At 33.4% G+C, this 25,056-nt stretch overlaps 1 protein-coding gene across 12 annotated transcripts in view; it reads left to right on the top strand.

The window, feature by feature from the left end:
• Positions 1–25,056, top strand: part of ATF7IP (activating transcription factor 7 interacting protein) — a 111,888-nt gene that overhangs the window by 58,850 nt on the left and 27,982 nt on the right. For 10 of the 12 annotated variants that reach the window (XM_077870989.1, XM_077870988.1, XM_077870987.1 and 7 more), the window contains 4 exons: positions 5,269–5,352; positions 6,912–7,057; positions 9,106–9,243; positions 18,656–18,721. In XM_077870989.1, the coding sequence (XP_077727115.1) occupies positions 5,269–5,352; positions 6,912–7,057; positions 9,106–9,243; positions 18,656–18,721 (434 nt within the window). The remainder of the gene's footprint in view (positions 1–5,268; positions 5,353–6,911; positions 7,058–9,105; positions 9,244–18,655; positions 18,722–25,056) is intronic. The other 2 variants (XM_077870986.1, XM_077870984.1) reach the window with 1 other exon arrangement.

The raw sequence follows: 25,056 nt of genomic DNA, 5'->3' as shown, positions 1-25,056 counted from the left end.
CACTCCCACCCCCCGCCCTCCTCCCCTTCCACCACCCCTAGTTAGTTTCCCAGAGTTAGCAGTCTTTACGTTCTGTCTCCCTTTCTGATATTTCCCACACATTTCTTCCCCCTTCCCTTATATTCCCTTTCACTATTATTTATATTCCCCAAATGAATGAGAACATATAATGTTTGTCCTTCTCCGACTGACTTACTTCACTCAGCATAATACCCTCCAGTGAGTTATTACTTTCATAATTTTTTTGGGGGGGTTTTATTTATGTATTTGAGAGAGTGCTCAAAGGGGCTGAAGGGACAGGGAGAAGAAACAGACTTCCTGCTGAGCAGAGAGTCCAATGCGGGGCTTTATCCCAGGACCCCTAGTATTCTTGACTAATTTTTAATGTTTTCAGAGCACAGAATTATAAACTGAAGTACTGGGGACTACCTCTTTCCTATAGCTACTAACATTTATGTGCTGTACTAATAGGAAAACATAAACCTCTGTCATTTCAGGTACTTCTTTAGCCAATTTGTTTTAAATATAACAGTTATGATAGCTTTGAGCAGCAATAAGAAATAATGAAAGATAACAGCAAATAAAAAAGCCATTTTAATTTTATAGTACTAAAAGAAAGACCTAAGAAAGTATTGCAGATAAACTGAGTAGGCCTAAAGATACTGTCATGTTGTTACATAGTACTGTATGATAACTGATACTCATTAGATGATTAAGATGATAATATGTTTATTAAGAAGGCCAGGAAAATAAAGATATCTCTCTGGACAAGTTTAAACAGCAGTACAAGAGGTACATGCCTTAGTTTATCTTCCATTCACTTTCCATGCCGTGTATTCTTTCTCTAGCTTCTGTTCCATCTCATTCCTCTCTTTCATAGTCATTCTTCAAGGTCTGTTAATAGGCTAGCGCTGTTTTTTTCCTCCTACTTATTCTTCAATTTAATTGAATTTTGATTTTCACCTTGCCAGTCCCCCATCCTTATTCTCAGTGAAGTGACATTGATGTTCATATTGTTAAATCCAGGGATTTAAATCCAAAATTTTGTCTATTCTCTCACACTTGGATAGTCTCTTTTAATAGTCCCTCCCTCTTGAGACACTTCTTTAGCTTTTGGGCTACAGCATTCTCCATTTTTTCATCCTTCTTGGCCTTTCTCATTCTATTTCTTTTCTTTCTTTTCTTTTCTTTTCTTTTCTTTTCTTTCTTTTCTTCTTTTCTTTTCTTTTCTTTTCTTTTCTTTTCTTTTCTTTTCTTTTCTTTTCTTTTCTTTTCTTTTCTTCTTTTCTTTCTTTTTCCTTTTCTTCTTTCTTCAGATTTTATTTATTCATGAGAGGCCCAGAGAGACGTAGAGACATAGGCAGAGGGAGAAGCAGGCTCTCCCTTGGGAGCCTGATGTGGCACTTGATTCCAGAAGCCTGGGATCACAACATGAGCCAGAGGCAGATGCTCAACCACTGAACCATCCAGGCTTCCCTCTCATTCTATTTCTTAATAGAGAAATAGGAGGGAGAGCTCTTCCCCAACTACTTTTTAATTGTATAAACATTGCTATTTCTTAACATTTAAAATCTGTTTTAGATTAAGCTATATTTTACACTAAATTTTGATTACAGTTTCCCTCCAAATTTTATTTCAAATGAAAAATGTATCTGGTTGATTTGTTTTTCCCTATTCATTGGCTCTTTAAGATAAATATAAGTGCTTATGAGGGTAATTGCACAGGAATAGAATTTCATGGGGTTTGTCTGTTTTTAGTTAAGTTAGTAGTTATAGAATTACTGTGGTTTAGTTAATTAAAATTTATTGATAATTTATTGCCAATGTTTATTGTGTTCAGCTGAAGTTCTTTATTATTTCAATCCACTTACATTCATTTGTTTCTTATTGTATTTAACTTTTCTGTGTGGAACCTCATATTCCTGTATATTGGTGTAGAAATTGCAGGTTTTTCTTTTCAAAGTTGAGGAAGATCAAAGAAGCAGATTTTGGAAAGGGAAGTATAGGAAGAACATCAGTTACAAATGACTATTGCTGCCCAAGTTAGATATGGGTATTTCAGAACAGAGACTTGGACTATCTAGAAAAATTTAGGAGTAGATAGCATATAGACCTTAGTTGAAGTTGAATGACAAGATGAGATCACCTCAGGGAGTATAAATGGAGATAAGAATAGGTACAAGAACTGAGCTTTTGAAATTCCAGTGTTTAGAGGTTGGGAGATGAAGAAGAAAAACCAGCAAAGGAGACCAAGAAAGAGTAGCTCTTACATCAACTATACTTCAATAATAATAAAAACAAATGAGTATATTAACCAAAAAGAAAAGGAAGAGCAGCTTTTCTGGTAAAAAGAAAAATAAGAAATTCTGATATCTTAGATGTCAAATAAAGAGGAAGTTGCAAGGAGGAAGGAATAATCAACCCAACTCTGTTTATGTATCAAATGCTACTGTTTGTTCCAGTAGGATGGAAGACAAATATTTAATAACCTGAAGATCCATATGTGACCTTGACACGAGGTGGTGGAATTGAAAACCTAATTGAGATTGGGTTTCAGAGAGAATGGGAAGAAAATTGGAATTAGTAAAATATATTTTTCCCCCCAAGTTTTGCTTTAAAAGGGTTCGCAAAAATTCACTGTAGGAGATATTATTTGGAAGTTTGTATTGGTTAAATAAAACTTAAAAACATTAAAAAAAAAGATTTTATTTATTTATTCATGAGAGAGAGAGAGAGAGAGAGAGACAGGCAGAACTAGGCTCCATGCAGGGAGCCCGATGTGGGACTTCATCCCAGGACTCCAGGATCACGCCCTGGGCCAAAAGCAGGTGCTAAACCACCGAGCCACCCAGGCGTCCCAACTCAAAAATTTATTGCCACATTTTTCTGATATGTCTTGTAAGGTTGAAAATTTTTATATGTTTATTATTGACCATTTGTATTTCCTTATCTATAAATTGCCTGTTCATGTACTTTGTCCATTTTGCTAAAGTATATATTATCTTTAATTAATCCATAGGAATTTTTTGTTTTGTTTTAAATATTCTCAAAGAGTCAGTTTCAGACAGATTGACAAACCATAGCCTATAGGCTCTGTTTCTGTCAATAAATTTTTTTTGCAATATAACCATGCTCATGTGTTCATATATTACATATTGTTTATCACTGCTTCCTGCTACATGGACAGAGTTAAGTAGTTGCATCAGAGACCATATGGTCGGTCCACAAGACTGAAAATATTTATTTTTTCAGTGGAAAAATGGAAAAAGTACATTTTTTCCACCTTTATTTTATGAAGTCTTATTTAAGATAATGATTATCATATAGGTATTAAACATCTGCTTTGTCTCAGCTCTTTCCCAAAGTTTTTAGGGTTACCAAAAATAAAAGATACAGTACCTGCTCTTAGTTAGTTTACTATTGTCTAGTCTAGCTGAAAGGAAAGAATGCCACGCGTAGAACTATATATGAAAATGGTCTAATTTGCAATAAATCTGTACTCAGTACTATAGGAATTATAGCAGAAACTATGAATGAGGACAGATTCTAAAAAAAGACAGTCTTAACCTACGTCTTTGGATGAGTTTCAGGCATCTCTTGAAGTACTTGAGATTATGTAAAAGATGTCTATGTACATGGGCCTTTGATTATTATTCTGGGTTAAAGCAGATCCACTCTCAGATTTTATAGAGGCTCTGTGAACAAAAAATTAAACATAGGGCCTTGTTCCTTTCTGTAGAACCATTTTTCTTATCCCAAGTTCTTTCCACTAAATAGAACTCACGTATAAATTTTAATTCTGTCTATTTTAAAATTCCAATAACTGCTTTAAAGTGTTGAAAATCTAGCCATTTCTTCCAAGCATATCTGGAAAATGGGAATTGGGTAATACGGGGTTGTTGAGAAAATGGAAGAAGTTCAAGCTAAGTTTGATCTATTTATAAGAGGAGAGGGAGCTAACATACACATAAAAGAGATCAAATTGGCAGGCCAGTTGCTCTGCTGTGTTATGGCTGATCTGGCTTGTAGTTACTCTGATTGGAGCCATAATTATGTTTTTTGAGTGGAGCAATAATTTTTCAAATAAAAAGCAACCCAGTAATTCAATGTCTCTGGATACTCTGGGGACTAGGAAGCTCAGGAGTCACCATCCTCAGTATTCCAATCAAGAGGATTTGGAAAACTATATAGAAAAAATTGCTTTATAATGAGTTTGGAATCCACAAGGAAGCAAAAGAAATTTTCATTTCATTGAAACTGGAGTTGGAGGGATGAAATCCTAAAATATTTCTAATGAGTATAGTTAAATGGAAAGTTAATTTTATAATATTTATTTTATTTATTTTCCATTTATTTATTTTTAATACTTTATTTTAAAGTTTAAAAATAGTTTTAGTAGGGGTGCCTGGCTTCTAGAGAAGAAATGCCATTTCAGAATCTTTGTATAATGTTATATTCCTTGTGATTATGTATTTAATTTTGGTTGCAGAATATGATGAAACAGCATGCTTTATTGAAACCCCTGGGGAGCGAGCCAGTTGCAGTGGGGAAGTTGAACTTTTGTTATCTTTATAATAGCTTATCCATTTCTATTTTACGAACTATCTTACAACTATTAAAGTAACTTAGTGATTTAATGTGCCTGGTTAAAATGTTAGATGTTTTGAATTTGGCAGTACTTTGTAATTTTTTTTTTGAAATTATCACTATCGTATTGCAGTTTTAATAGTTCAATGTAATGGAATCTAAATGTTTTACAATAGATTTTAGTTATCTACTATTGACAGTAAATTACTAAGTAAGATTCTTTTAAAATTTATACTGTTAGTTTTTCCATGTTTAAGAGCTTTTTATGAATTTGTAGGAGCATTTTTTAAAAAAGATTTTATTTACTTATTTGACAGAGAGCCAGAGAGCACAAGCTGGGAGAATGGCAGAGGGAGAGGGAGAAGCAGGCTCCTCACTGAGAAGGAAGTCCAATAACACAGGGCTTGATTCCAGAACACTGGGATCATGACCTGAATTGAAGGCAGACACTTAACTGCCTGAGCCACCCAGATGTCCCTGTAATGTCATTTGAAAGTGGACTTGGTCATTCATTTCTACCAATCCATGCCATGCTCCCTTTTTAGTCCTAAAATTTCATATTTTGAGACTGATTTTGTAGAAGTTTATTGACTGGATAGATAACACTAAAATTATAAATTAGAATGAGCTGCTGTGAATTCTAATGGAAGTAAGATTTCCTTTTCCATTTTTTTGTTATAGCAGAAGTAGAAACTAATGAAAAGGACAGCAAACCTGAGGAAGAAGAGCAAGTAATAAATGAAGATGAAAGACCTTCTGAGAAAAGTAAGCATGTACAAAAAACCTGAACTAGTTTAGAAAAATAGTAATTCATTGTTTCTTTTTTTAAGGCTGTGTAATATATTTCCTTTCTATGAGATGATTTAAAAAGTTTGTGGTTTTAGTAAACATAATTAAATCATTTTGTTGATTGCTAACCCAAGGATTTTTAAAATTACTATTTTATATACTTTAGTATTTTATTTTTTTATACTTTTCATTATTCTATAAGAAAGATGTTTAATATTTAATAAGGTACTACCTTAATGTATTGAGGTAGATTGTTTTTAGATTTATGTTTAGAGCGTGAGACTATAAAAATTTTGTCAGGGGTGATAGAAGTCAATGACAATCCGTGTCTGTCTCCTTAAGTTTCCTAAGTTTCACAGGAAGGAGGACTTGATGGGACTGGGTGTCGTTAGGTTTATAAGATTATCATTGGACTAGAAGTCAGTAAACCTAGGTTCTGTGTCTCCTTGTCATTCTGGTTTCCATGTCTGACTATATAAGTAATGATTGTAAGAGAAGTCCTAGAGTAGAACTGGATTTAAAAGTAGGCATATAGATACATGGATATAGAGAAAAGCGAAGAGGGATACTTATGGTCACATAAGGATGTTTCCCTTTAATAAGTAGAGATTTTAGTATTTTTATTTTTTATATATTGAAAAAAAAACAGATGATCTCATGAATGTTATCAGTATTTGAAATATAAATTTTCTAACTGAAGATCTTTGAATATCTTTACCAAATTTACTTTTATAATGATAGAAATTTTATTATTTTTATTTACTTGGAATTCATTATGATATGTTAAGAATAACTAGCCTTGAGTGCCTGGGTGCTCAGTTAATTAAGTGTTTGACTTGTGATTTTGGCTCTAGTCAAATTCTGAGAGTCTTAATTTGAGGGTCCTGGGATTCAGCCCTGTGTTGGCTCCCTGCTCAGCAGGGAGTCGGCTTGAAGTTCTCTTCTCTCCCTCTGCCCCTCCCCCTTTGCAAGTATATGAGTTTTTTTCTCTCTCTCAAATAAATAAATCTTCAAAAAGAAAAAAGAATAACTAGTCTTATGTTATTTTCCTAAGGCTAATAATTAAGAATTTTTTTTCTAAATTTACTGAGAAAAAAATGTATTGAAGAGGAAGAATTAAATAATTAAATCTTTGTACAGTTAGAAATCTATGACATGAGAATGAGTATTACATTTTATCAGAGGACTCATGTTCACTATTTAGCTAAGGGAATGAATATGAGATTATTTCTTCTAATCTCATATTGATATATTAGGTGATTCTCCATCTTAATATACTTCCAAGGAAAGAATGTTTTATGTTTATGTTATACATTGCTTAGTCATGAGGGAGTTCTTGTGTAGCATATTGAAAATCATTTCAAGTTCAGAGTTTAAAAGTTACCTATCCACTTTTCTAATTTCAAAAATAATTCATAAAATAACTGATTGAAATAATATTATGATAGTTAGAAATAATATTTTGTTGAGAACAGAAAAGAGGCATTAGGGTCTATAATGCAAACCTGACTAATCATTATACTTTTTGTTCTGAGGTGAATTTTCTAGAAGAAAACGTTCTAAATCAGAGGACATGGACAATGTACAGTCTAAACGTCGTCGATATATGGAAGAAGAATATGAAGCAGAATTTCAAGTGAAGATTACAGCTAAAGGAGATATTAATCAGAAGCTACAAAAGGTATTACAGATTATAAGTTAAAAACCATATTAAATAAAAAGCATGACTGTTTTTATTCTTTTAGGTTTTTGATATTATTTTGTATTTTACTGACATTTAGGTTTTTCATAGAACTTGAAGAAAGTGGTTGATCTTATTATTCTTAATTAAATTTTAAAAACTTTCTGATTCTTAAAGAGTTCATATTTTTTTCTTTTATATTGAACTTTATTTTTTTAAAAGATTTTATTTATTTATTCATGAGAGACACACAGAGACAGAGAGAGGCAGAGACACAGGCAGAGGGAGAAGCAGGCTTCATGCAGAGAGCCTGACATGGGACTTGATCCCAGGTCTCCAGGATCATGCCCCGGGCCGAAGGCAGGTGCCAAACCGCTGAGCCACCCAGGGATCCCCTATATTGAACTTTAGTGGAAATATTAGAGTCTTATATTTTAATCTTCTTCATAATCTTTTTTACTTAATCTTTATTATAAGCTGATTTCATGGTTGTAAGTTCCTACTTTGTAAATCTTTGTTATGTTCTTTAGGCTCACTGTTAAAAAAAGTAGAGACAGAGCTTTAGAATGACTAGGGAGGGATCCCTGGGTGGCGCAGCGGTTTGGCGCCTGCCTTTGGCCCAGGGCGCGATCCTGCAGACCTGGGATCGAATCCCACGTCGGGCTCCCGGTGCATGGAGCCTGCTTTTCCCTCTGCCTGTGTCTCTGCCCCTCTCTCTCTCTCTCTCTCTCTCTCTCTGTGACTATCATAAATAAGTAATAATAATAAAAAAATTAGAATGCCTAGGGAAAGGAAGAATTTAAAATACAGACTTTGAAAACATCTGCCTATATCTATTAGACTAGAGTTAGATAGAAATAAAAAAAATATATATATATATATATTTTTTTTCCCAGAATGTGTTAACAGGTGTTTATGACAAATGCTTTTTAAGAGGAATATGAAAGTTGAGTGAAATTAATTTTTTACAGTCTTAAAGATTTAATGATAAAATTATAAATAACAGGTTTTAGACCAGTGTCCTTCTTCCACTGACATACAGTATATTCACATGAGAAAAAGGCAATTAATTTGTGAGGCAATAAAAAGGTGCTGTTTTGGGATCCCTGGGTGGCGCAGCGGTTTGGCGCCTGCCTTTGGCCCAGGGCGCAATCCGGGGACCCGGGATCGAATCCCACGTCAGGCTCCCGGTGCATGGAGCCTGCTTCTCCCTCTGCCTGTGTCTCTGCCTCATTCTCTCTCTCTCTCTGTGACTATCACAAATAAATAAAAATTAAAAAAAAAAATAAATAAAAAAAAGGTGCTGTTTTTCTTTAAAAGTTTGCTTTTAAAATTTGTCATGTGGAAGTAACAGTGCTTATTTAGTCCTTTTTTTTTAAGATTTTAATTTTTTTTGTTATAGATCCATAAGATTATGTAAATTGTAAGGTATTTAAAAGTATTTTATAGAAATTTCATAGTGCAGTGATATTCTTAGTGTCTCACCAAAATATCTGCAACAGATTAGAAATTTTAAAAACTGGTCCTTTAACTGACCTCCTTTGAATCACAGTAGAAGGTGTTAGAAATAAATATTAAAACTTCAATTTAAAATTATTCATAAAATTTCACCTTCTGGAAATTATAATCTCACCCTCTGGAAATAAAAAGATTTTATTTATTTATTTGACAGAGAGTGAGAGAGTATAAGCAGGGGGAGCAGCAGGCAGAGGGCAAGGAAGAAGCAGGCTCCCTGCTGATCAGGGAACCTGATGGGGGCTTGATCCTAGGACCCTGGGATCAGGATCTGAGCCGTAAGGCAGACGCTTAACTGATACTGAGCCACCCAGGTCCCTGGAAATTTTGTTTTTATGTAATTCTATCATAGTAGGTATATATGTAGAAGTAGAGGCTTTCAGCAGATAACATTGTGTTCTGAATGCTGGCATGTTTTCACATTAAGCTAATCAATACATTAGTACTGTCTTATTAGTCCTTAAGAATGTTTACTGTTTACTGCTTGCTAAAATGTCTTCCTTGCTGTAAAAAAGAAAAATATTTCTCTTTAGGTTGTACAGTGGTTGCTGGAAGAAAAATTGTGTGCGCTACAGTGTGCTGTATTTGATAAGACTTTGGCGGAATTAAAAACACGAGTTGAAAAGATTGAATGTAACAAGAGGCATAAAACAGTTATTACTGAACTACAGGTTTGTATACTGATTTGAATTGTATACCCATGTGTCATTATTTTTATAACTTATTTTTGGAGGTACATTTTCAAAGTTAATTACAGTTAAATTACATTTAACTGCTAAATATTAGAAGTAAAAGGAGTCACCACTAGTTTGCTGGGACTGCCATAAAAACAGTACCATAAACTGGCTGCTTAAACAACAGAGAAGTACTGTCTCTTAGTTCTGGAGGCTAAAAGTCTAAGATCAAGGTGTTAGAAGGATTGGTTCTATTTGAAGGCTATAAGAAAGAATCTCTTCCATGTGTCTCCTAGCTTCCGATGGTTTACTGATGGTTTTGAGCATTCCTTGCCTTATAGAAGCATCACCCATGACTGGTTGTCTTCATATGGCACTGTACTTGTGTTTGTGTCTAAATTTCCCCTTTATACGAGGATACGAGTTATATTGTATTGGGCCCACTCTACTCCAGTATAACCTCATCTTTACTAATTATCTTTGTAAAGACCTCTCTTCCAAATTGAGTAATATTTTGAGATACTTGGGATTCAAACTTCAATATATGAACTTTTCAGATATATGATTCAACCCATAAGAGAGCCTTCGTCACTGAAGAAAGGCTGATATTTTTTAGCATAAGTAGCAAAAATATTTATCGTGATTATTTTTATATTAACCCTTTTTCTGCCATGGATCTTGGGTTGTATTAGTTTATATTTGTTTTCATTTTTTATTAAATATAACTCCACATATTCATATAGTGTCTGAACTTCTAAATAACTGAAATGAACATGATAAAATGCTGTAGTAATTCATTTTATTCCAAGACTAAGAAACTGGAAGTTTTTCTCACTACATTCATAACTGTCATAAGTAAATGTGTGGTTTCTACTAGGCTGTCTTAAATACGAACATAGTCTATAGATGCTGAGTTTGCAAACCACTTATAGAGCCTTACTTTATATGGAAGGAAAAGTGGTCCATGAAAACAAAGTCACTGTATTCTGGTTATAAAATAAATTGCAACCAAATGTGACTAGAATTTATGTATTATATTTCTTAGCCTAAAAGTTATTTTCTTGGTTTTATATTTTTAATTTTGTTTGAAGTGTGACTTTTTATTTTTTTATTTTTTTTGAAGTGTGACTTTTTAAATAAGAAGATCTTTGTAGTAATTTTGTAATGTACCATTTAGGACATTACTAGTCATGTTTCTTACTTTTATTTTAGATCTAATAATGAAAGTATTGTTTAATTTTTAAACTTTATTTTACTCATTTGTTGAGAGTTTTGAATTAGAATTTTAAAATGTTTGAAGACTTAAAAGTGATTTTGTTGTTTCTCATTTTATGCTTTTAAGATCTGAGACTTTGACTTCCGTATTCGCATGTCACATGCAAGTCCAGATCTCGTAACACTCAATAAACTTTTCACTTTGATATTTCTTGGTAGTCTCAGAATCTGAATCCTTTAAATCCTAAACCAGTCTTTTCTCCACAAATAAATCCCCATGCCATTGTTCCTCTTACTTGTAATTCTTGAATTCTTAGAACAATCTTCAAGGAATATCTTCCCATTTTTCTTCTCATTGATAATTTTTTAGTTCTTGGAAATTGATTTCTCTCAATCATTTCACATATACAGTGGGATGCCAAATTAACTTGTTAAATTTCTTACTAAAGTCTATCTTTTGCTTGCTTTCACTTTTCACAAGGCCCAGGTCCACTTACGGGTGGATTTTTTCTGTAAAGATTAAGTATAGTACTGTAAATATATTTCCTTTGTTCAATTCCTTGATTATAGCAACAGCCTTTTGCATGATTACTCTGGTTCTACAGGCCTTGCTGGTCCTTCCCAACCATTGTGTTCACCTTTTTAAAACACTGTTTCATTCTTCTCCATATAGTCCAGATTCCTCAAATCTTATTTATTTTTGTATTTTTAGTTTTTTTGGATCTCCTTTTTTGGATCCACTTTTCCTAATACCTACCAGTTGCTACACTACTCTACAGAATATCAATGTTCATAGTATTTTTATTTTAGGCTTTCAGTTTCATATTGTTTCTCCCATTACTTAGCTATAAGGATCTGCCCTTACTATGCCATTTACTTAAATTTTACTGAGCTCAATTTAGTCCTCTCTTTTTGTGTTGTTCTAATATTTAGTATTTTATGGAAATAAAATTCCAATAACAAAATAACCATTCGAGTTTACAATTCAGTGGCATTCAGTTCATTCACATTGTTGTGTGATTGTCATCTCTATCTAGTATAAAACATTTTCATCAAGCCAAAAGAAAACCTTATGTTACTCCCTGTTTTTCTTTCCCCTAGTCCTTGGCAACCACTAATTGACTTTCTGTCTCTGCTGATTTACCTGTTCTACACATTTCTTATGAACAGAGTCCTACAATATGTGACTTTTTGTGTCTGGCCTCTTTCTCTTAGCATAATGTTTTCAAGGTTCATATACAATGTAGCATGTATCAGTACTGCATTCCTTTTTATGGTTAAGTAGTATTTAATTATATCTGTATGCTATTGAAAATATTTGTGTGGTGTTGAAAATAAGTAGGTATTCAAGATGTTAAGTGTAATCTCCAGAGTAATCACTAAGGAAGAACTAAAATATATATAGCTGTGTAATATTATGGGTATGTATTATATAAATAGTTGACTCAAATAATACAGGGATTGTGGTGCTGATCCCCTCCCCTGGTGTAGTTGAAAGCCTATTTGTAACTCTTTCTCTCTTTTTGGTTTTTTTAAAGAGAAGTAGGAGAGATGCAGTAGTGGGGAGCTAGAGAGAATCTTAAGCAGGCTCCATGCTCAGGAGATCATCTCACAACCCTGAGATCATGACCTGAGCTGAAATCAAGAGTTGAATGTTTAACCTGCTGAGCCACCCACATGCCCTGTCCATGTATAACTTTTGACTCCTCCAAAACTCAGCTACTAATACCCAATTTTTTTTTTTTTTTAATTTTTTTTTTTTTATTTTTTTTTATTTTTTTTTATTTATGATAGGCACACAGTGAGAGAGAGAGAGGCAGAGACACAGGCAGAGGGAGAAGCAGGCTCCATGCACCGGGAGCCCGATGTGGGATTCGATCCCGGGTCTCCAGGATCGCGCCCTGGGCCAAAGGCAGGCGCCAAACCTCTGCGCCACCCAGGGATCCCTAATACCCAATTTTTAATGCATTCTTTATTGATGGGCATTTGAGTTGTTTCTAACTTTTAAGCATTGTGAATAGCCCTGCTATGATCATTTGTGTACAAGTAATTTTTGAAGACCAGTTTTCAAATCTTTCAGGCATATACGTAGATGTGGGTGGCTTTGTGGGTCATGTGGTAATTTGTTTCACTTTTTGAAGAACTAACTAATCAGCTGTCTTCTGGAGTAGCTACATCATTTTACATTTCCAATAGCAAATTGTGAGGGTTCCTTGCTAACACTTGTTATTTTCTCTTTGTTACTGTTTTTATTATATTTGACTGAGTGTGAAGGTGGTATTTCATTGTGGTTTTGGATTGCATTTTCCTAATGATTATTAATGTTGAACATCTTTTCATGTGTCTGTAGAACATTTGTGTATCTTCTTTAGAGAAATATTTATTTGTCCTTTGCCCATTTTTTTCTAATGCTTTTATTTATTTTGTATATATATTTTTTATTGGAGTTTGATTTGCCAACATATAGCATAACACCCAGTGCTCATTCCATCAAGTGCCCTCCTCAGTGCCCATCACCAAGTTACCCCAATGCCCAGCCCACCTCCCTTTCCACTACCACTTGTTCGTTTCCCAGAGTTAGGTGTTTCTCATGTTCTGTGACCCTCACTGATATTTCCCACTCATTTTCTCTCCTTTCCCTTTTATTTCCTTTCACTATTTTTTATATTCCCCAAATGAATGAGACCATATAGTGTTTGTCCTTCTCCAACTGACTTATAATACCCTTCAGTTTCATCCACGTTGAAGTAAATGGTGGGTATTTGTCGTTTCTAATGGCTGAGTATAGTCCATTGTATACATGCACCACATCTTCTTTATCCATTCATCTTTCGATGGATACCGAGGCTCCTTCCACAGTTTGGCTCTTGTGAACATTGCTGCTATAAACATTCCTTTACCCATTTTTAATTTGGGTTTTTTGCCTCTTTGTTGTTGAGTTATAAGAATTCTTTACATATTTCAGGTATTGAACACTTAAGATATATGATTTATAAATATGTTCTCCTATTCTCTAAGTTTTCTTTTCGCTTTATTGGTAACGTAATGTACCTTAATGCATAAAAGTTTTAAATTTTGATGAAGCCTATAGACAGCATATAGTTGGATCATGGTTTATTATCCACTCCTGCTGAAGTCTGGCTTTGGATTGGAAGGTTTCATCTACTTACTTTTATTCGAAGTAGCTATTGATAAGGAAAGACTTCTGTTTTTTCTTCTAGTCTTTTTGTTTTTTAATTCCTCATTACTGCCATCTTTTGTCATTGATACATATTTTTTTCCTCTAGTGTACCATTTTGTTTCCTTACATGTTTTCTTTTTGTGTATTTACTTAATTTTTTCCTTAGTGATTACTCTGGAGATTGCACTTAACTTCCTTTTTTTTTTTTTTAAAGATTTTATTTTTATTTATTCATGAGAGGCACAGAGAGAGAGAGAGGGAGAGGGAGAGGGAGAGGGAGAGGGAGGCAGAGACACAGGCAGAGGGAGAAGCAGGCTCCTTGCAGGGAGCCCAACATGGGACTCAGTCCTGGGTCTCTAGGATCAGGCCCTGGGCTGAAGGTGGCACTAAACCACCGAGCCACCCGGGCTGACCTGCACTTAACTTCCTAAATTTATACCTACTTATTTTCACTAAGTATACAAAACTCTTTTTTCTCTACAGCTCGGTCCTGCTCATATTTGCTGTTAACTCTCACTGCTGGATTTTTTTTTTTTGATACATCTATCTATATATCTATATCTATATATCTATATCTATATCTATATCTATATATCTGTATGTATATTATATATCTATAACAAACAAAAGATATATATGTGTGTGTATGCGTATATATATCTCTCTCTCTCTATATATATATATAGAGAGAGAGAGAGAGACCATGTATACAAGGGGAGGGTTAGAGGGAGAAGCAGAGAGAATCTCAAGCAGGCTCCACACCCAGCACGGAGCCTGATGCAGGGCTGGATTTCACTATCCTCAGATTATGACCTGAGCCAAAATCAAGAGTCGGATATATATTTTTTTTTAATGATTTTATTTATTCATAGAGACAGAGGGAGATATAGGGGTAGAGACACAGGCAGAGGGAGAAGCAGGCTCCATACAGAAAGTCCGACGTGGGTCTCCATCCCAGGTCTCCAGGATCACATCCAGCTGCAGGCGGCGCTAAACCACTGCGCCACCAGGGCCGCCCAAGAGGTCGGACATTTTAACTGACTGAGCCACCCAGGCACCCTACTGCTGAATTTTTTATTTCACTTATTATACTTTCTGCTCTAGAATTCTGTGCTTTCTTTCTGGCTCTTTGATATTCTGTTTGGTGAGACATTGTTTTCCTGGTTTTCGTGTGTGTGTGTGTGTGTGTGTGTATGTGTGTGTGTTTTTAAGTTTAGCTCTTTGAACAGATCTTCAATTCATTTAAAGCCTTTGTCTAGTGAGTCTAATTACCTGAACTGTCTTTCTTTTCATTATTTTTTCTGCCAATGGCCAATACTTTCTTATTTCTTGTTTCTTTGTATGCCTCCTAATTTTTTGTTGTTGAAAATTGCATATTTTGAATTATTGTAATGTGTTAGTTCTGGGAGTCAGGATTTTTCCCCCCATTACCCAGAGTTTGTTGTTTGTTGTTTTGATGACTTTTCTAGACTATTTTTGGTAAGTATAGATTCTTTGTTTTATGTGGACACTGAAGTTTGTATTTCATTAGCTGAGTGTTCAGGTGATGTTCTGACAGTTACCTTAAATGCTTGGAGTAGAATAAAGAAAAAAGAAAGAAGAAAAAGAATGCTTTCCCAATCTTTGCAGATTTACTCCTTCAGTACAATTTACTCTATTCAACTTGGCCTTATCCTCACTTCCTGCTGGCTTAAGTGAAAGTTTAGGGTCTTTTCAGGCCATTTTAGGCTTTTCTTTCCTGGGCATTTGCATAGTCTTCTTGATTTAAGAGCTTTTAGAGTCGTTTTATGCCATGTGTCACCTTTACCAACCTTTTTTCCTCAGGCTTTTCTATCTATTGCTTATCCAAATTGTTGTCCTTTGCCCCAGGCTGCTCTGCCAATACCTTTGCCTTTAAATCTTTTTAGGGAGAGCTGTCTGAGATGCTGCTCCAGCCTTTAGAATTATTCCAATTGGGTGAAACAAAGGCTGTCCTTTGTGTTTGGTCCTTAAGGGAGTTGCCAGTGAAAATAAGGTCCATATGCTTCCTGTGGCACTAGAGCCTGAAGCAGGCATTCTGTTATCTTCACAGCTGCTGCTGCTCTGGATGTGGGGAATAATGAATCCACAATCTAAAAGACAACACTGTTCTCTTACTGCAAAGTAGCAGCTTTATTTTCCCCCAAGTGTTTCCTTGGCTATTCTGAGTTTTTTGAAGTAGATCCCACTTCCACGCCCAGTGTAGAGCCCATCATGGGGCTTTAACTAATGACCTTGAGATCAAGACCTGAGCTGAAATTAAGAGTTATATACCAACTGAGCCACGCAGGTGCTCCACTGTTCTGAGATTTTGAGTAGATTCTAGAGTTGTGCAAACATTGATTCTAACAATGGTTGTCAACTCTTTAGTTGCTTTTAGGAAGGGACTGAACCCTGAGATAACCTACTCAGTCATTTTTGGTGATGCCGCTCTGTTCCAGTATTTTTATTATTACTTCTGAGTTCTCCAGTGTCTAAAGCTTATATATCACATACTCCACCAAGTAATTATATAGTTTGCTTAATTATTTACTGTTTCTTGGTTACACTTGACAACAAACGTTTTGAAAATCCAACTTTATTTATTTATTTTTTTTTGAAAATCCAACTTTATATATATTCTGTATCATTCCACAGCAGTTGATGAATACATCTTCCTGATTTGCATATATATATTCATTTATTATATTTGACTGACTTTGGCAAAATCTAGTATGAGTTTTATAAAATTCAGAATTAAAACACATTTGAAAATAAACAAATTGGGTTTAGATATTTTGCTGTCAGGAATAATATAATTACTAATTTTAGTATTAGTGTCCTTTTTTTTAAAGACAGCATTTATTAAAAGAATACATTTTTAAGAGACTCATGATCCTTTTGCAATACTGTAAAACTTTACTATATATTGAAAAATTTGGTGAGAGTAGAATTGTGTTAGGTAGAATTTAGAAGAAAGTTCAGAAGTTCTCTTTCCTGATAAAATTTTTAAAGTATAAATTTCTCTAGATACAGGAAAGTAGATTTTTATTGATTTTCATAGTTATTCTTTTTCAAAATGGGCTAGTTTGGAATTATTGAAAATCATTTTTAAGGTCTTAATAATTGTGATATGACTTTTATCCATATCCTTTTATTAAAGCATATTTTAAATTATTGGTTCCTTTTATGTGTACTAAACATATTTTACAGTAGCTGAAAATAATTTTCAGCATTGGAATATCTTATATATTACTGTAAGGGATTGGATTGGTTGCTTCCTGAATCATGAAAAAGTTTTGTGAATTTTTACTTTTTCAGAGATGTTAAATTGTTAAGTAAATCTCAAGTTATTTCCATGATTTTAATTATTTTTTAAGTAAAAGGTTGTATAATTTTTAGATTGTATATTTCTGATGCATTGTCAAGATGAGAATTATAGTAACTTCTAAGAAAGTCTTAAAATGCAGAAAGTTGTCATTTGCTGTGGAGTCAGTTGCAAATGTGTAATAAAAATCGAAGTTATCAACAAATATTTAGCTTTTCTACCCCTCTGAGACCGTAGCTCCTCTAAAACATATTTCCGGGTAATTTGAGACAGGAAGTAAAAATGGAAATTCTCCACTTTCTAGATAAACAGTGTAATTAAAGTACTGCATATCAAAACTGTAAGTTAAAGCCACAGCAATATTCAAAGGGAAATTCACAAATTAATTAATTAATTAATTAATTAATTGATGGAAATTTACAATTTTAAATTCATTACTACTAAATAGGAAATTAAAAGAATATTATATGTTCATCTCCAGTACTAGGAAAAAACAATTGTAAACTAAGCCCCCACAAGGAAGAAAGAGTTAAATAACAAAAAGCCCAGCCCTTTTTGAATGTTGAGCAATGAGGATAAAACTTTATTTTTTCATGAAGATTTAAAAGTAGATTAATTTTTGAAATATAAATAGTTAGTACAAATAAACTACATAAGGATTCAAAAAGGAGACAGCGGTCCAGAGGAGATTCTTTAAGGTAAGAGAACTTTATTATATATAACTTTATACCTATGAAGTCCATTTTATTTAGTAAGGAAGTAGAAAGCCGAAGTTATATGGAACTCTGTTCAAATTATAACTCATATCATATTTAGTAGTTGTAGAAGTATTTACATTGAAATTGAGACCAGGGTAAAGACGTCTATTATCTATGCTGCTATTTAGAGTTTTGTTGGCAGTCTGCACAATAAAATAATGACAGGAGAAAGAAATTAAGAGTAATGATGGGAATGCAATAGAATTAACTTGGCAAACTGATGAAAAAGATTTAGAAACTACCTGATTGAAGAAAAACATTACAGTAGGTTTTCTATACATCAACAAAGAACAATGAGAACATTTGAGAAAAAGGTTTCATATATGGTAGATATTTAAAATGAATAAGTAAAGAATAAACCAAAAAGAAAATTTCAACACCATAAGACAGAAAAAGAAAATTTGAGTTAATAGTAATGTACTATGTTCCTAGATAGGAAGACTAGATTTCTCTTAAATTGTACAGATTCAGAATACTCAAAATTTTGGGTGGACTTTTTTTTTTTTTTTTTATGGAAGTGGGAAAGCTGTTAGCATACCCTGGGATACAATATTTCATTGGTTATGATTTATAAAATGCTATTTTAAATAGTTTTAACTGAAAATAACTTTTTGAACCCCTGCCCCCTCCCTGCAATAAGTAAATCTGTAGCTGCTGAATTCAAGAAACAGTTTTGAGTAATGGATATATGTGTCCATTTATTCGTTAGCTTTTTTTGAGTTGATGATTAACTTTTTTTTGATGATTAACTTTTTTTCCCTGGTGATTATTTCCTAAGAAGTTCCTTGGTATGTAAAGCAAGGAAATCCCTAGTTTGCCTAGTTGGCTGAAATAAGGCTCTTTGTGGGTTTCTTGTAATATATGAATGAGTTCCTTTTTAGTACCATGATATTACTTGATTTCTATTTCATTTTTGCTTTTTCTTTTTAGGCCAAGATAGCCAGGTTAACCAAACGCTTTGGAGCAGCCAAAGAAGATCTTAAGAAAAGACAAGAAGTAAGAATTTCTATTTTTGCCTAATTAATAATTAGCTCTAAGTGGTAATCTTAGGAAATGGTCAAAGTCTTAGGAAAGTCTTTCTTTATTATAGGTCTGAAATTTGCTTTCATACTGTGCACTTCCTGTATGTTCTTTCTGGAGCTATAGCTCTAGCACTTTAACTCTTTTCTAATCCTGAGTTACTGTTTTCATATATCAACACTTATATTAATCTATTTTTGGCATTTTAGAAGTTAAATTTTCATTTCATTTTTAAAATTATCTTTTTGGGATCCGTCTTACCATATTTTTTTCTTTTTACATTCTTGCTAGCGTCCTAGTCTAGTTTCTTATTTCCTCCGAAGTATGTTAGTGTTCCATTACCTGGAGTAGCCCTCTTCTCTTCTTTCTTCCTCCACACAGTTAGGTCCAAACATCATGGCATAACATAAACTCCAATATATAGTCTACCTTTAGCTTTTGGTTATTTCCTCAGTTCTGTAATACATATCTTTAATATATTGCTAATGTATTGCATTATAGTTTTTAGTTTAATTTCTTTCTTTTCCTCTGGATTTTTTTTTTCTCTTTGGGCAAATTACATTTCTTTATGTTAAGAGCTCCATTGGGCACTTACTAATTGCCAATAACAATTATTTCAGTAGTAATCATTATTACTGTAGGATTTTTCTGTCTTCATTTATTTTGACATCTTCTTTACTTAACTTTAAAGTTATTTTGAAATAATTATAGATGTACAGAAAGTTGCAACAGTAGTACATACACTCCTGTGAAGTTTTCACCTAATTTCCCCCAGTAGTGAAATCTTACATAACTGCAGTATAATATCAAAACCAAAATACTGATAACAATTCTATTAAGTAGTCTATGGACCTTATCATTTCTCACCAGTTTTTACATGGATTCATGATGTGTGTGTGTGTGTGTGCACACACATGCATGCATAATTCTGTGCAATTTTATCATATATATAGGTTTATGTAATCTTTACCACAGTCAAGATCTACAGCTGTTCATATTACAGTCCCTGAAAGGTTTGTCATGGAGAGCTCTAAGTATTATGGAAACAATAAGTACTGTATAATTCCCAAAGATTAGAAATATTAATTTGAATAATTAGGGTGTGTGATGCTTGAAGGAAAGTATTGAGGTGGTCTTCAGTCTTTCAAATTCTTTTCCTTTCTTAATTAGCTTTTGAGTAAGGCCAGTTTTACATGCCCAAAGTGGAACATCTATCTACTCATTCTTGTTAATATTTTCTTTTTGTGAGAGACATTTCTAGAAATCTCAAGAATTTGTTCTTTCCTGTCCTAATTCTCTTTAATTATGGTATCCATTATAATTTTACATCTGTGTCATGCTAAGTTTTAAAAACAGAGATAAGAATGAAAATTTAAAACTTTAGTTGTCTCCCATATTAAAATAAGTAAAGAAACAATAGTACTTTAAGTGCTTTTCTTCTATTTAGATTTGCTCTTTGGTCCTGTCTTATTAACCAGTTAAAAGCAAACCCCACCATGCAGGTTTGTATTGAAATATATTCTATTTTAATTTTTAAAAGAGCAGAAAATCCTCAATGCAGTTTGCTATTAAGTCCACATTTATAATCTAATCTGTTACTGTCTTATGACTGATATCTCTAACTTATATGCTTTCTAGTTCTTACTATAAAATAAATGTAAAGGGATCCCTGGGTGGCTCAGCAGTTTGGCACCTGCATTTGGCCCGGGGCATGGTCCTGGGATCCTGGGATCAAGTTCCGCGTCGGGCTCCCTGCATGGAGCCTGTTTCTCCCTCTGCCGTGTCTCTGCCCCCCACCCTCTCTCTCTGTCTTTCATGTGTCTTTCATGAATGAATGAATGAATGAATGAATAAATAAATAAATAAAATCTTTAAAAAAAGTAGAGATATTCTCATCTTTATGAAAAATCAATGATGTAATTGATTAAATTTTTAGATTAAATCTAAATTCTATATTTTAATTTTTTACTGAATTTTAAAAATTGTTTTAATTGTGCTTTAAACACATAACCTAAAATGTATCATTTTTAACTTCACAGTTCAGAAGTATTAACTATATTAACATTGTGTAAAGACCTTTAGATATTTTTCATCTTGCAAAATTGAAACTCCATACTATAGAACATCTCCCATTTCCTTTCCCCTCAGCACTTGATACTTTTTGTTTCTATGATTTGACTACTCTAGATGTCTCATAAGTGAAATCATATAGTATTTGGGGTTTGTTTGTTTGTTTTTTGGTGAGTGTTTCATCTGTATAATAGCATGTAATAAGATTTCCTTTTTAAAGGCTGAATAATACTCTACTTTATGTATATAATATATACCACGTTTTCTTTATTCATGCATTTAATGATGGATATTTGGGCTGCTCTCATCTCCTGGCTTTTGTGAATAATGCTACAGTGAACATTTGTGTGTAGGTAACTCTTTGAGATCCTAGTTTCAAATCTTTTGAAAATCTACCCAAAAGTGAAATTGCTGGATCATGTGGTAATTCTGGTTTTAGTTTTTTGAGGAGCTTCCATACTGTTTTCCAAAGAGGTCACAACATTTTACATTCTTACTAACAAGGCACAGGGTTCCAATTTCTCCACATTCTTGCTAACGGTTATTTTCTGTTTTGTAATAGTGGCCCTGCTAATGGATGTGAAGTGGCATTTCATTTGAGTTTTGATTTGAATTTCTCTAATGATTAGTGATGTTGAGCATCTTTTCAGATGCTTGTTGGGCATTTTGCATATTTTTGGTCAAGTGTTTAGGTCCTTTGGCCCCACCTTTTTTAAAAAAGATTTTATTTATTTATTAATGAGAGACACAGGCAGAGACATAGGCAGAGGGAGAAGCAGGATCCCTATGGGGAGCCTCATGTGGGACTGGATACCAGGACCCCAGGATTACAACCTGAGCCAAAGGCAGATGCTCAATTGCTGAGCTACCCAGGTGCCCTGGTCCTTTGCCCATTTTTAAATCAGGTTACTTGTTCTTAATTGTTAAGTTGTAGGACTTCTTTATATATTCTGGATGGATATTAACCCCTTACCAGATACATGATTTGCAATTAATTTCTCCTGTTCATTGGTTTCCTTTTCACTCTGTTCATTGTTTCCTTTGATGTGTAGAAGCTTCTAAGTTTGTTGTAACTTCCTTTGTTTTGCTTTAATAGCCTGTGCTTTTGATGTCATATCTAAGAAATCATTGCAAAATTCAACATCATGAAACTTTTCCCCTATATTTTCTTGGAATTTTTAGTTTTGGTCGTATATTTAGGCTTTTGATTTATTTTGAATTAATTTTTGTATATGGTATAATGATCCAGCTTCATTCTCTTGTGTTTGGATATCTAGTTTTCATATCTTTAGTTGAAAGACTGTCTTTTCCTCATTGTGTAACCTTGACATCCTTGTTGAAGACCAGTTGACCATGTAAGTGAGAGTTTATTCCTGGGATATTTATTTTGTTCTGGTGTGCCTGTCTTTATGCCTGCACCACTGTGTTTTGATTACTGTAGCTTTGTAACATGTTTTGAAATCAGGAAGTATGAAGCCTCCAACTTTGTTCTTCTGTTCCAGGATTGTTTTGGCAATTCAAATCCCTGGAGATTCCATACAGATTTTAGAATGCTTTTTTTCTATTTCTGCAAAAAATGACGTTGGATTTTGATAGAGATTACATGGAAACTTTTAATCACTTTGGATAGTATGGACATTTGAACAATATTAAGTGGTCAAGTCCATGAACATGGGATATCTCCATTTATTTGTATCTTTTATTTCATTCCACAGTGTTTGTAGTTTTCATTTGAAAGGTCTTTTGCCTTCTTGGTTAAGTTTACTACTAAGCATTTTATTCTCTTTCATGATATGTTATTTTCTTAATTTCTTTCTCAGATTTTTCATTGTTAATATATAGAAATAGATTTTTTGCTCGACTATAATTTTTTATAACTTAATTATGTAACTTAACAGTAATAGTTATTATGTAATTATAACAATTATATAGCACATATTTTAATATTTATTATTATTATTATTCCTATTATTATCCTGCACCATTACTGAATTCATTTGAACTTTATTTAATGGATTCGTTAGTGTTTTCTGCTATAAGATCATGTAATCTGAAGCAGAGAAAACTTCACTTCTTCCTTTCTAGTATGGTTGCCTTTTATATTTTTTTCTTGTTTAACTGCTCTGGTGAGATCTTTCCAATATCATGTTGAATAGAAGTTGGTGAGCATGGGCAACCTGCCCTTGTTCTTGATCTTAGGAGGGAGAGCTTTAATTGATTCACTGTTGAGTATGATGTTAGCTATGGACTTTTGACATACAGTCTTTTGATATTGGAGTAGTCTCCTTCCATTCCTAATTTGTTGAATGTTTTTATTTTATGATGAAAGGGTGTTGAATTATATGAAATGCTTTTTCTACAACAGTTGAGAAGATCATGTAGTTTTTTCCCCTTCATTTTGTTAATGTGGTGTTCAGTTGATTGATTTATACATTGATTTTTCATGTCAATCTCTCCTTGCATTCCAGTGATAAATCTTAACCTGGTCATGTTAATACGCTGGTGAATTTGGTTTGCTAGTATTTTGTTGAGAATTTTTACATCTATGTTCATCAGGGATATTAGGCTATAGTTTTTTTTTTTTTTTATTGTGGTATCTGGTTTTGGTATCTGGCTATACTGGCTTCATAAAATGGAAGTTTTCTCATCAGTTCTTTGGAAGACTGCTGTTAATTCTTTAAGTGTCTGGTAGAATTCTGCACTGAAGTCATCTGGTCCTTGGTATTTTTGTTATTAGAATGTTTTTGATTACTGATTCAGTCTCACTACTTGTATAGATCTTGTTCAAAATTTTAATTTCTTTTTGATTGAGTCTTGGTTGTGTATTTCCAGAAAGCTGCCAGTTTCTTCTAGGTTACCCAGTTTGTTGCCGTATAATTGTTCATCGTAGTTTTTTGTGATCCTTTTTTATTCTGTGGATCAGTTGTTGCCTTGTCTTTCATTTATGATTTTATTTATTTATGTCTTCTTTCTTTTTTTCATAGGTAATGTAGGTAAAGTTTTGCCAATTTGTTGATACTTTAAAATGCCAACTCTTAGTTGATTTTTTTTTCCTATTGACTTTGTGTTCTCTGTTTTGTTTATTTCTGCTATAATCTTTATCATTTCCTTCCTTCTCCTGAGTTTAGTTTGTTTTTCTTTTTCTAGTTTTTTGAAGTGTTAAGTTAGGTTGTTGATTTGAGATCTTTCTTCCTTTTTGGTAGAAACGTTTACCACTATCAGTTTTCCTCTTAGTACTACGTTTGCTGCATAAATTGTTCCATAAATTTGGTATGTTGTATTTTTGTCTTAAGATATTTTCTAATACTTCTTATGATTTCTTCTTTAATTCATTAGATTTTTAAGTGTGTTTTAATTTCTACATATTTGTGACTTTTCCATTTTTCATTCTGCTATAGTTTTCTTTTGTTCCATTGTGGTTAGAAAAGATATTTGATATGATTTTCATCTTTATAAATTTGGTAAGGTCATTTTATGACCTAATATATGATCTGTACTAGAGAATGTTGTGTGTGCACTTGAGAAAAATTTGTGTTTTTCAACTGTTGGGTGAAAATTTCTGCAAATGTCTGGTCCATTTGGTCTTTGGTATTGGTTCAGTTTTGCTATTTCCTTATTCAATCTTTCTCTGGATCATCTACCCATTATATAGAATGATATACTAAAGATTCCTACTATTATTGTGTTGCTGTCTGTTTCCTTTTCAATTCTGTCAATGTATATATCATTTGGAGGTTTTGATGTTATGTGCACAAATGTGTATAAATATTGTATTTGGTCAACTGATGCTTTTACCGTTATATAATGTCCTTTTTGTCTCTTGTGACAATTTCTTACTTCGGCTCTCTTTTGTATTATGTAAGATATTATATATGTATAATTTCTTATCTGAAGAGTCTTGGCTCTTTCTACTCAGAAGCTCTCCACTGACTTCGGTCTTCTGTATTACAGTTTTGGTTTTGTAAGGCATAATTTTGGACATCTCTCTACTGTCTGTTTGTGCTAGTGTGATTTTTCTGATGTTGTACCAAACCAATAGGCTCACTTTATTTCTCATGTAGCCCCCAATCATCCAACATATGCCTCTTCCTCCAAGTCAGGTAGAACAGAAACCAGTGCCTTGGACAGTCTACTGAAAAGCAAGAATATTGCATGAAAGTTTCATTCTTCTCTCCTTTTTAAAGGAGAAGCCACAGTGAGGAGTTTTGATTGTGCTGCACTGTATCTGGGGTGTTTGGGGT

Source organism: Canis aureus, chromosome 25 (assembly GCF_053574225.1).
Source record: "Canis aureus isolate CA01 chromosome 25, VMU_Caureus_v.1.0, whole genome shotgun sequence".
Lineage (NCBI taxonomy): Eukaryota > Metazoa > Chordata > Mammalia > Carnivora > Canidae > Canis > Canis aureus.
The sequence above is the reverse complement of the archived record's forward strand: the minus strand, read 5'-3'. Positions and strand labels throughout refer to the sequence as shown.